This window comes from Marmota marmota, unplaced genomic scaffold (assembly GCF_001458135.2).
Source record: "Marmota marmota marmota unplaced genomic scaffold, marMar, whole genome shotgun sequence".
Lineage (NCBI taxonomy): Eukaryota > Metazoa > Chordata > Mammalia > Rodentia > Sciuridae > Marmota > Marmota marmota.
In genome coordinates this window covers 11068108-11081839 of record NW_026000153.1, presented here as the reverse complement: position 1 = coordinate 11081839, position 13732 = coordinate 11068108, and the positions used below count along the sequence as shown (strand labels likewise).

At 34.4% G+C, this 13732-nt stretch overlaps 1 protein-coding gene across 2 annotated transcripts in view; it reads left to right on the top strand.

Moving 5' to 3' along the window:
• Positions 1 to 13732, top strand: part of Dpy19l1 (dpy-19 like C-mannosyltransferase 1) — a 97928-nt gene that overhangs the window by 39222 nt on the left and 44974 nt on the right. For both annotated transcript variants that reach the window (XM_015490218.2, XM_015490217.2), the window contains exons 7-8: positions 8399 to 8456; positions 13272 to 13363. In XM_015490218.2, coding sequence (XP_015345704.1) covers positions 8399 to 8456; positions 13272 to 13363 — 150 coding nt within the window. The remainder of the gene's footprint in view (positions 1 to 8398; positions 8457 to 13271; positions 13364 to 13732) is intronic.

Genomic DNA, 13732 nt, shown 5'->3' with positions numbered 1-13732 from the left:
CAACATGGAGTCCCAGGGTTTTCCCTTCTGGAGCCCTTTGTCTTCTGGTTCCATCCTATGCGACTGGCCCTTCTCTAAGCTTGCTGTATTCTGTATTCTGGAAGTTTTGTTCACCACTCTCCTGAGAATTTCCTTTTACTCTTGTCTGATTCATTGCTGCTTGGGATTTTGCATTTGGAACCCCATTTGGGACCCCATTTTGGCCTCTTGTTTATTTTTTCATTTTGGAGGGTCTCATTCCCAAGTAACAGTATGAATAGAGGTCATTTTAAAACACACACATGTTGCATGTTTGAACATTCTTTATTTTACTTTTATTCTTGATTACTGATTTGCCTGGTTATGGAATTTTATTTTTCTTCCAACTTTTTTTTTCTTATTGTTGTTACCGGGGATTGAACTCAAGGGCACTCGACCACTTTGTCACATATCCAGCCCTATTTTGTATTCCATTTAGAGACAGGGTCTCACTGAGTTGCTTAATGCCTCGCTTTTGCTGAGGCTGGCTTTGAATTCTCCATCTGTCTCAGCCCCCCAGGCTGCTGGGATTGTAGGCTTCCGAGCACTACAGCCCTGGCTCCTCCAGCTTTGGAAGACTGTTTCATTGTCTTCAGAGATTCAGTTTGGCTTTTCAAAGGTCTGATGTTCTTCTGCCATTTGTTCCTTTTGTTTGTGGCCTTGTTTTTCTCTTTGGAAGCTTTTGGGTTTATATTTTTATATTTGTTGTTGTGCAAGTTTGTGATGTGGATAGATAATGTTTCATCCTTTTCCTTGGATACTTTGGGCTCTCCCTGTCTGGGCATGTACATACTTCATTTTGGAGAACACTACTTCTATTATTATTTCTCTTATATGATTTTTTCCTTCTCCATTTTTTTTCTGGTTTTTTTTTTTTTCAAAATCCTATTGTCTGGACATTGAAATTTTTGGATTAAAATCTAATTTTCTTTTGGAGTTTTCTTCTTCATTTTGTCTGTTAGGCTTTATGGTCCATTTTGTGAAAGTTCCAACTTTCCTAAAGAATCTTGGGTTTAAACATTTCTTCTGCATCCTACGTAGTCTCTGGCTCCCCCTTGAATTTGTGTTATTTTCTGTTTTTCACGTTGAAAGCTTCCCTATAGCCTGGTAATCCTTAGCTTGACATTTCTATTTTAGAATGAGGGAGCTTTTAAGGGGTGGGTGGAAGGTAAGGTAGACAGGACTTCTTAACTGGCGGGCTTTATTATAGAAGATCAGACTGTAAAGTGCTTTATGGGGGGAAACCCAGGCCCCTTTCATCTTGTAACTTCAGCAGCCTTTGTTTATGGTCAGCAGATAGACAAAGTTGAGGGGGCACTTGAGATTCTTGTTTATCTCTGTGGGGAAGTGACACTTGGATAATTAATGTCTCTATACCCACTTATGGGACATTTACGGATGTGAGGGCCTGAGTCCAACTCCTGAGGCAGGGTCCAGAGTTCCCTCCTCTTCCTCTCCCATTTCCTCTCATGCACAGAGAGAGTTTTTTTTTTTTTCCAAGAACATTCTAAAGATCTTTAATATTCCTCTCGATTTCATGTCTGAAGCTCAGTATCCCTGTGGCTACTCAGATCTACTCCAGTCTCTGTTCCTCTCCATTTGAATGTTTACCATCCTCTGTTTCTATTGAGTGCTTTGAGTGTTTTTGCTTCTCAGCTTTTCTGACAAAAGCCTGTCCATCCTTTTGTGGATATAGCTAGTCAGCAGAAGATGCCTTTTCTTCCACATATGGACCCACCAATCATAGAAAATACTGTGATCATCTTCTAATTTTCTGTTCTTCTAATTTATTTATTTATTTGGTCTTTGGAGGTTCAGAGTGGCTCCTTTTATACTAGAGAGAATCTTTTTGAAACTACTTTATTTCTAGAGGAGTTATAGTAGTTCTGAGGACCTGGAAAATTAGTCTGTATGTCAAAGTCCCCTTTTAATTTTCCTTAATGTTTCTCTTTACAACTAAAGTGAATAATCATTGTAACTAATTTTTCTATTCTTTTCATCATCCAACCAAAGTTACCTATGAAGTTATTCAGTCTTCTTTTTAGACTTTGTGAAAAAATATAACAGCTTTATTTATTTCAATTCTTTAATCCCCTGCTATCCCTCACCTGTGAATTCTTTTATGCCTGTTTTGTTTCCATTGTTGTATTTGATTTTTTTTGTAGTTTCATAATGACTATACTTTTTTTAAATAATGTTTCTTTTTTTAATATTTAATTGATTTTATTGATTTTTTTTCATTATCTAACTTTTTTAAAAATTCAAACTCTTACTGTTTATATAGATGGGTTTTTTGGCTAAAACCATATCTTAAATATGCTGTGAATTACACCATTTCAAACTTTTCCAGCTGCTGTTTTTTTGAATGTTCTATTAACTTGGCCTGCTATCACATCCATGATCAAACCCATTTGGTCTAACAGTTGTATATGAATATTTAAAAGATAAGTATTTCTTTTAGTATGCATAAATTGATGAAAGTTATTGGTTGAAAATACTGGCATCTTTTCCCTAAAAACCTGTCCCGCATTATGTTTTTACCATCCTAGCAAATGACGTTTCTGTCTACACTAATGGATATTAGTCTGACCACTGGGAGATATTTGTGGCTTCCCTACACCCCCCCCCTCCCCCCCCCGCACTCCAAGTACTCACAAAATCTTTTTTCTTTCTTTAGAACATCTCTGGAGTCTTCTCACTTCTCTGTTTGTGTCACTGTCACTTGAAGACACTTTAGCATCATCTCACTAGGATTGCCTGTGCTTCCCCACCAGCCTTGTCCCTCACTATGCTGTTTTGCATACTAAAATCTATGGGATTCTTTTTCTTTTTTTTTTTTTTTTCACTTGAGTAACTACAATAAGGACAGGGCAGCTAGAGCACAGAGCTTGGGTAGTAGCAAGAATCATGAAAGTATTGTGGAGGAGTAGCAGGGCTAGACCCTGCAAGGCATTTTAGACATATTTTGGTGTTTGAATTTGACCCTGAGAGAAATGGGATAATAGTGAAAGGTGGGATCCATTGAATTTGTTTGCTTTTAAAGATCGTAGAAAATACACTGTAGAGGGAGCAGGCCTAGAAACAGGGAGGCCACAAGGGAAGCTGTTGAGGCATCCAGGTGGAAGAGGAGGTCAGCCTGGGCTAGTATGTGGAGTAGGATGCAGAGAAGTGATAGACTCAGATATTAGACAGTAGAGTTGGGAGGAGATTTCAGGGAACCATCTGAAGGCAGTGATATTTCCAGTAGAAGTAAAAGGAAGGATCTGAAAGCCTGAGTAAGTTGTTGTTCACAGTGGAATGAAGCCACTGGAGGGCACAAAGGAAAAAACTGCTTGGGAATCAAGTGGCTACATGGTTGACAGATAGCGGCTCCACTGACCACAAGGTGCTTACTGTGAATGGGAGCTTATATCTGAACCAGTGTTCAAGAGCAGTAGTGACATGAGGCATGGAGTGTTTGATGGCAAGGTTCTAAAACAATGAATGCTAACAGTGCTTGATTGAATGGTATTTATGTATTTATTTACCTCTCAGATACCATTTGAATTTCTGCTATGGGCAAAGCTCAGTACTAAGTACCATGTCAACTTCAAAGAATTGGGAAGTTCACAATAATGTAAATAAAATACTTTTTTTCTTAATGCCATTGAAGAGATAAAGGCATTAATTAATTGCTTGTAATAGGCTGGAGAGGTCCACATAAAGAACTTTATTAATGCTTCTTAACTCTCATTTTCTTTCCTCGTCTTTACTTTCTGTCTTGTCTTTGTGCACCAGTGAATTCCCACTGTTGTAGGTAGGTATATGGGAAGGTTCTCATCTGTGAGGCAGGCCTGCCCAGTGTTTCATCATCAGGCTGGAAAGGGTCAAAGCCTTCTCAAACGTGAGATTGGATATTTGATTATTCAAATAATTTGTTATTTCCAAATTATCCTTTCATTTTCTTAGAGAAGAAAAAGAAGAAAACTTATTTAGTATAGTTTTGAATTAATTATGATAGCTTTTTTAACCTTTTCAGTTGTTGAATTTTGTATGTTTCATCATTCTTAATATGAATACAGCCAAAAATCTCAGTGATTAATAAAGCCCATCAAAATTTGATGATTGATTTGAATCTTTACAAATCAGTAGGGATAGGAAAGAAGAGAATCATAGAATTATTAAATTTTAATACTGGAAAGAATTTTGAAGATTTAAAAATACTTTTCTAAATCATAAAATTTTAAAAACTATTTGAATCAAAATATTTACATTTTAAAAAAGAAAGTATTTTTAATTTTTAATATGTCTGTATTTTATATAAGGAAATTGAGGCTCAAAAAATGAATGAGAAGTATGAGTAAATGTGGTAAATGTTTAGCAAGCTTAGAAGTGTTTTAATAATTACATAACAGAAGCTTGCTTTTTTCCTGACAGTTTTGGTGGTAATATTGCAAAAGAAACTTATTATTTTTTTTTTAACCACTAGGGAATGCTGAAATGTCAACTGATCAACTGTAATAGAAAAAGAAAAATTAAAAATTTTTAAAAATTTTGATTATTTCATATTTTCTGTTTAGCAAAATGAAGTGACACCATCTTTAGGTTCAAGATAAGAGGAAATTTAATGTTAAGGATGCTATTTTTGATTATTGGAAGTTATACCATTTCATAGTGATTATAACTCAGAGTATGCCTATAGATAAACACATTTTATTCTTCCTTGCCCCTAGCTTTGTGAGTATATATATTTCCCAGAAAATCTTTCTCCCTTAGTTGAGCAAAACTGAGTCTATATTCGTGGATATACTGGATTGGAACCTATTTTTGTAATTTGTTGAGAAGCAAGCGTTGTCACACTGGTTTAACCCTCAGTAGAATGTCCAGCCTCAGTTCCCTGTGGGCTGTGTAGCTGTTGAAGAAGGGTGTAGGACTTCTAAGACAAACTGCATCTAGAGATTTAGTCAGGAAATTTGGATTTGTGACTTTTCCAATTTTTTTCTTCATTTTTTTGTGGTTTAAGTTGTTTTTGACTATAGTCAGAGAATGAGGTGTCTTTGTAGATGAATACTCCAGGGAGATTAAAACAAACAAACAAACAAACATTCCCAGTATAGTCAAAAATCAGTCAATCAACCTATTTATCTATACACAGAATTAAACTTATTGATTATCTATTTCAAATCCTTTGTTTCCTTAATTAACATAACCTGCCAAATATTGTTACAGTACTCTACTATGATCAGATTTTTATCATATTTTCCTCTGTATTTCTAGAAGTTTTAACTTTAGATGCTTGCCCGCTATATTGCTTGTTCATAAAGTTTTTATTTAAGGAAATACAATTAAACTTAATAAGTGGAGAGAGATATACTGGGCAACCAATGGAAAGAATTACCATCATTATAATGAACATCCTTTCTAAATTACACGTAAATTTAATGTCATTCTGGCCAGAAACTCAAAAGTTTTATTGTTATTGTTGTTTGTTTTCTTTTTCTGAAAAAGGGACTGATTAAGATATTAATATAAAAGTAAGTTGGTGAGAACACACGGGGCACTTAACCACTGAGCCATGTCCCCAGCCCTGTTTATGTTTTATTTTGAGACAGGGTCTCCCTAAGTTGCTTAGCCTCACTAAGTTGCTGAGGTAGGCTTTGAACTTGTGATCCTCCTCTCTCAGACTCCCAAGTCACTGGAATTACAGATGTGAGTCTCCATGCCTGGCCCTAAAAGTATTTTTTAAAAATATAAGAGTAGTTGGGGTGGGGAGATTCCTTTATTATGTGTTTAAATTACCATAATGCTGTAGTAATAAAAATAGTGACACAAAAAATACAGAATTAAGTCAATTGACTATAAAACAGATTTTATCTAGCATTATAAGACATTCATATATGATAAAGGCCATATTTCATTTCTCTGGGAATAGGCATAATTGGGTATACTTGGGTATTTTAAAGAGAACCAAAGTAGTGTTCTTCAGATAATAAATGAAAATGAAATAATACTAAAGAAATTTTAGGAGGCTATATTTTTGAGATGGGGAAAACCTTCACAGATGAAGTAGGAAATAGAGATAGAATAAAGGAAAATACTGACATGTTAACTATATGAAATTTAAAATTTTCTTTCTAAAATAATACATCATAAATTATACTAAAATGTTTCATCACCTGTATGACAGCCAGAGATTTGATAACTCTAATCTTTAAATAGGAAAGCAGACAATCTATTAGAAAAATAAACAAGGTTGTGAACAGGTAGTTCAGAAAAGAAAAAAACCTGTATTATCAAAACAAAATGAAGATGCTCCATTCTAGTAGGCAGGAAGTAAAAAATCAAAATAACAGTGAGAAAAAAGTTTTTACCTATTCTGAAGAGCAGAATTAAAAGAGTCTAAGTGTATTGGGTACTATGAAGGTGATACAGAAATGGACGCCAGCATGCTCTGTGGTAAGTGGAGACTGGCATAGTGTCCTGGCCTGAACTACTTATATCTCTTTAAGGTGTCCTTATTTTATGATGTATCACTCAGCCACTTTTTGTTCAATATCCTCCATTTGTTTGCCCCTTTATAACTTGTGCCAGTCCAGACTGATAACTGGTAGAAAGCTGTCACACAGTTCTCCAATTAGGGACCCTATAAAGTCTTGAGCCTCAGTTGCTCCCTTAAAGATTCAGCAACCCCTTTGCTTTCCCTAGTTACTTTTCTCCTTAAAGGCAAGTGGAATTTCTGTTCTCCTCTGTCTTTAAATCTTTAATGCTGCCACCTTTCCCTTTAGGAGCAGATGGCTGCACCTCCAGATCCATAAGGGAAAATGGAAACTCCACATACTACCGGCCACTAAACATGCAATGTTCTTCCTCTTCCTTTTCTAAGGCTAGCAGGCCCCCTGTTTTGGGGATCCCAGCCTTGTCTATCTGCCTGAGGAGAAAAGGAAGATGCCCTCCACTTTTCCTCATATGTCCCCTGATAGTACATACAGTGGCCTACAATACCCACACCCTCAGGTTTTTTGTTACCTTTCTGACCTCTGTGTGTTATACAGGTACTTGTAGATGGACAGAAAGAAAGAAAGACATTGTAGAATAACGAAAAAGCAACATGAGCTGAATTGAATAAGAACACCTCTAGAGTAAAGATGAAAGAAATGATGGAGAAAACCTAAAAGCAACCCACTCTTCTCCCCAGGCTTGGAGGAAAGTAGGGAACATTTTACTCTTACTTAAGCAAATGTTTTAGTCAACTTTTTCATTGCTGTGACCAAAAGAACTGACAAGAACAGTTTTGAGGAGGACAAGTTTATTTGGGGCTCATGGTTTCAGAGGTCTCAGTCCATAGATGGCCGACTCCATTTCTCTGGGCCCAAGATGAGACAGAACATCAAGGTAGAGGGTGTGGTGGAGCCAAGCAGCTCAGGGCATGACAATCAGGAAGCAGAGCAAGAACTCTTGCTTAGGCTCACCAGGGACAAAATAAACAGCCCAAAGGTACACCACAGGGGACCCTCCCCATCTCCAACTACACCCTATCTGCCTGTAGTTACCACCCAGATAATCCTTATCAGTGGGTTAATTCACTAATTATATTAAGATTCTCATGACCCAATCATTTCCCCTCTAAAGTTTCTTGCATTATCTTTCACAGGGCTTTTGAGAGACAATTCAAATTTAACTATAACACCAAATCAAGATTTAGTTTTTAGAGCTGACAGACTTTACCATTGTAGTTTCTTAGCAAATTATAAACCTGAAGGTTGTACTTTGATATTTGTATTCAATTTCACTTTTCTATAAATAAGTGAGAAATAAAACTTTTATCTGGAAACTATTGCTTCCTAGGTATGTTCTTTTCAAAACTAATTTGGGGATGTGGTTTGGGAGGAAGTGAATATGTCTTCAGTGTGCTGACATGCTTTGTGGATTTCTACAAGCAGGCTGACTAGACAGTGTGGTGGTTTCCAACTTCATGACTGTTTCAGAGTTCTTTCTGCACTTTCCTCTCTTCCCTTTCTCTAATGTATGTCATGTATCCTAAGGAAAATAGTTTGAGAAATGTTGTAGGACATAGATAAATATGTAGTGCTGAGGGAAAAAAAGAAGAAAAATCCAACTGAAGATGCACAGTAGCATGACTATTGATCATTTTCTATTCCTTTTCAGGTTATTTGCTTTTCTGACTGTATACATTTTGAAGATAGCAAATGAGATTTTTAAAAATGAAATGTATTTTGACAAATACTTTGGAGAAATAAATTATTTTGTAAATAAGCATAAGTAAATTCTAGTGTGGCTGAAAGAGTTGTAGTTCTGAAAGATTGTCATATTATTTTAAGGTTTTATTAGGTTGCACTGGATTTCTGATATTTGAGTTGTGCTTTCTTATCCTCTTTTCCAGTGGAAGTCGATTGGGAGGCCTGGTTACAGTGTTATGCTTCTTTTTCAATCATGGAGAGGTAGGTGGTCAGAAAATGCTTTCAGAATTAACCTTCCTTAAATTTCTTTAAATTTAATCTGTAGTAGCATTCTTTAAATGTTTGATCTTATTATTTTGACCCAAAATTTAAGTGGTAATATTTTATTTTAAGTTGACTTTTCATGACCCTTATATCTTTTACATGATATTGTTATTACTGGTTTGAGAAAATAGTGGATCTATAACAATTCTTTTTAAAATGATAAAAGCTCATATTTTAGGAACAATATACTTTTAATTGTTCTTTAAGGAATTTTTATTATACCTACACATTTGCAAATGTCTCTGGGCTTTCTGAATAAAATAGCATTGTGAAGTACAAAGATTCTGGATCAGGTTGCCTGGGTTCAGATCCTGACTATCATTTAGTAGCTGTGCTAGCTGAGCAAGTCATTTCATTTCTCTGTGCCTTTATTTCCTTTTGGCAATTGGCATAATGATATTCTAGTTTTATAGGAGGATTTTTACAGTAAGTAAATGAATTCACTTGTGTAAAATGCCAAAAGCAATGTTTGGAACATAACTGTTAACTTGAAGTGTTATTTTTACTTATTATTACTATTACGAAAAGTTTAGTTAAAATTAAATTTTAATATAAATTCAAAGTGACAGTGACTTCTTTCCTTTAATCATATTTGTAAACAACTTTCTACTAAATATATCTCTGTTCAGAAAGGTCAGCTTGCTTTTTGTCAAGTGACTTCATCTTTTCTTAGTTTATACACTGAGTGTCTTCAATATTTGAATGTGTGCATATTAAAAAGCTCTTAAGAGTAAGTAATCATGCAAAGTTAATGTACTTTACTAATGGTAGTCCACTAATATGCACTTAATTCTCTGGAATCACAGAAGTATAAAGCTGGAGTGGCCTTATAGATGAGAAGATGCTTGACAAATGATTGCTGTGTAACATAAGTTATTTAGTGTAGTGTGAGTTTTGAGGAAAGAAAAGAAAAGAATAATTTGACTTTTCCTTACTGGATACTGTTCATTGTGATAGTATGGACTATGAAACATTTGGAAGCAAAGATTCTTTAAAAATGACTAAGAAATGGGATATAATGGCTTAATAATAGAAGAAAGAAGCATTGTGTATTAACAACAATATGCTGGAGAAAAGGGATTATTTAACGTTTTTGAGCCAAGATGCAGTTAGAAAGACCACTGTTCGTAAGCACAAAGGTTCATTGTGTTACCCTCCAAGTCTAACTGCGATTGTTAATTCCTTATCTTATGTTTTTCTTATAATTTTGATGCTCGTGTAGCAAGAACATCATTTCTTACAAAATCTTTTCAGTTTTTAACAATGGAATTCAAACTACTTAGCTGAGTTTTCAGACTGATGGATTTTCTTTTTGCTACTTTTTCAGCTAACTTGGGTTTATTTCAACATGCTTAGACATCACTTTTTTAAGAAAAGATAAATATGATTAGAATTAGAATTGTAGTCTTATTGAAATAAGCAAATAAACAATTGCATTTAGATGTAATGTAGCTTTAAAAGTGACTTCTTTTTGTGGAATATCGTCTATTTAAAAAGTGATAGTGTAAACTGCAGTTTGGGGGAAAAGGGTTATTGAGTGCTCAAGTAATTGAAAACATTATTTTGAATATATTTTGGCTTTCAGATTATGAGATTTTCAGACCTTTTTTTCTGATTTTTAAAAATGTTGGCTAAAGTATGCAATTTTTATATGAATGGAAGCATTTACTCTGGTAATGCCTATTCATGTATCTAGTGAGCTTTCTTCACTAAAATTGCTTTTGGTTAATGACTAGTATCTTACTGTTATAGAAGAAATGTTTTAATCACTTGACTGAATTGCTTATGTGTCCCCCAAATAGTTGTAAATTGTTACTTGCTTTTTAGTTCTATTCCATTATTTAGTTTGTCCTGTACTGGATATATAATATACTTAAAAAATTTTTTTTCCCTCAGAGAGAAATTTTTGCCTTAACAAAGTAGGAAATATATAGCACAAATATATTAATCAAATTATTTAAAACAAAGCCTTCAAATATGAAAAGTGAAAATAAAGGGGCTATAAGTTGCCCAAAGTAATGATCAATCATATTGAGGTTATGTATTCCATAATCAATTATATAGATGTTTTTACTTATCAGGCTTCTTATGTTACTTATATAATATTTGTAAAAAAATTCTCAAAATACTTTGAACAATCTTGATGACCCTTATGTAATATTCTTTTGTAATAAATAAATAGAAAATAATATGCCATTATGCATTAAAATGAAAGCACTAAAAGATAAGTGATTAGCTCAAAAATAAAATAAAAATTTTATTTTTAATTTTTATTTATTTTAATTGATGAATTATTGAGTGTATTTTTGGAGTATAGTCAAACTGTACTCCAAAGAGTCAAAACTAGTAACTATACTCCTTACCTTATCAATATTTTTATAAGAATGTTAAAAAGCTATTTTTATAGCAATTTTGAATTATACAATGCATAAACTGTGGTCACTGTGTAATACAATAGATCACTAAAACTTTTTCTTTTAATCTAGTTGGAACTTGGTGCTCTTTGGTTAATTTTCTCTGCTTTCCCATCCCTCTCTTTTCCCCTTGTTCCCAGCCCATTAACTTACCATTTTGTTCTTTGTTCCAATCAGTTTGATGTTTTTGGAATCCATATATATGTGAGATCATATGGTATTTACCTTCACTTTCATTTACAGGTTTTCACATTTTGCCACATTTGCTTTCTCTTACACACCCCTGCACACAGACATTTTTCTGATTCATTGGAAAATGAGTTGCAGACATGATGACATCTTACCCCCCAATACCTCAGTATCTATTGCCTGAAAGCAAGGCAAGTCCTATATAATCACAATTTACCTTTATCATCATACTCAGGAAGTTCAATACTGAAAATTATGCAATAATAACTTATTATAGTCCATATTTATATTTCCACAGTTTTCCCAGTAGGTTCCTTTATGCTTATGTTTTGGATATAGAATCGGATTAAGATCATACATTGCATTTGGTCATGATTTTATCTAGAACAGTTTATCTGAAACAGTTCTCCTGCCCTTTTCTTTTCCTTGGCATTGACGTTTTTGGGGAGTCCAGGTCTATTATTTTGTAGAAGCCCCACAAATTAGATTCGTCTTATTATTTCATCACTAATGGGTTTAGATTAGATATTTTTGTGAACAACATGATGTAGATGAGGTTGTGTCTTTTTCATTGTAGTGCATGTGGAGGCATGTAAGACCAGTTTGTCCCATTATTGAGTTTACTTGGTCATATGGTTAAGGTGGTGACTGTCAAGATGTATCTATTATAAGAATGCTTTTTTCCTTCTACATTGATTAAGAGGTTGTGGGTTGATACTTTGAGCCACTGAATATCCTGTTCCCTTATAACATTTGACCACAAGGTTATACTATCCATTGATGATCCTTTCCTGAGTTAGTCCTTTCATTGACCGTTGCTAATAGTAATTTTTAATCCTTCCTTCCTTCCTTCCTTCCTTCCTTCCTTCCTTCCTTCCTTCCTTCCTACTGGGAATTGAACTTAGTGGTTCCCACATGCTAGGAAAGTGCTTACTACCAAGCCGTATTCCTAGCACTATTTTATTTAATCCAATTAACCTAATGCCTTTTGTTAAAAAGACCATTCTTTTTAGTGGTGCTTTTGTCATAAATAAAGTGACTATATATTTCTGAGTTTGTTTTTAGACTCAATTCTGTTCCATTTGTCTGCTTATCTTTAAGCTAGTATCACACTAAATAGGTAGCTTTGTATATTTGATATCTGATAACAAAGTCTCCAACCTTGCTCTTCTTTAGTATTACCATAGCTCTTCAGATCCTTTGTGTTTTTGTATAAATCTTAGAATCAGCTTGTCATTATTGCTTTCTTCCTCAACACAAACTCAACCTTTCAGGATTTTAATAGTGATACTCTGAATCTCTAGATTAGTTGGGAAAATTTAGATCCTAAATATATTGAATCAGCTCTACTCCATGAACATGGCTATATCTCTTCATTTGTATCAGTTTACTTTAATTTCTCTCAGCAGTGTTTTGTGTCTTGTACTTCTTTTGTTGGATTAATTCCAAGGTGCTTAATACTTTTGGTTACTGTTCTTAGTCCCTTAGTGCTTTTGTGTGTCCTTCAGTCTTTGAAGGCTTCTACTGTCCTAGTATTGCCTTGTACTTTCTTGTCCCCAGATATAGAATCAGTTATTTTCCAAGGAATCCTGGATCCTGTTAGTGGAAAATGATATTTAGAGACCAGAGTCTGGGTAATAAACACTTCCATTTCCTCAAACATCAATAATTTCTGTGTGCTGGAAATTTTTGTACATCTCTGGTTATTTTGGAATATATTATATGTTGTTATAACTAATAGTTACCCTATTTCCAACAAACCCACTATTGGGTATGTAGCCAAAGGAAATGAAATCAGTATATAATAGACACACCTGCATTTCCGTGTTCATTGTAGCATTATTCACAGTAACCAAGATAGGAATTCGCCAATGTGTCCATCAACTCATGAATGGAGAAGAAAAATGTTGTCTTTCTCTTTGTTCTCACACAAGGAAAGACATCTATCCTTGTGCGTCTTTCTCAGTAAGATTTCTTGTTTCCCAATTTTGCTGTTTGTTAAAAGTCCAGTAACTTGTTTTATAATATGTCATTTAAATTATGTGTGAGATGTACTTCTCTTTGCATTTATAAATAGCAGCTTTCACTTCTGTGTCTTACTTAGCAAATTTAGCAAGTATATCATACACTCTGATTGTTCTTTTTTCAGTGTACCCGAGTGATGTGGACACCGCCTCTCCGCGAAAGCTTTTCATATCCTTTCCTTGTACTTCAGATGTTGCTTGTGACTCATATTCTCAGGTAATATTTATTTGTCCTTAGGTTTTCTGGTGTTCCTCCCCCCAATAACCTAAAGTAGTGTTTTTAAGTTTCCATAATAAAAAAGCCAACATAATAAATTAATTAAGATGACCTTGTTATGTTGAATTAGTAAAGATACTTTAAAAGTGTAACTTGCAAATCCATAGTACTGGAGACGTTTCCTCTGTCTGCCTTCTAGTCCTCTTGCTTTCTCTTAGTGGTCCTCAGTGACTGCTCAAGGAAAACTTTCACTTCTTCTCTGCTTACCCAAGTCTTTTTTTGTTACCACTACAGTCTCCCAAAAGTGGGCAGAAAGATAGGGAGATTATTTGTGCTATATTTTAATCTTGTAAGATATAGTCCTTTGAA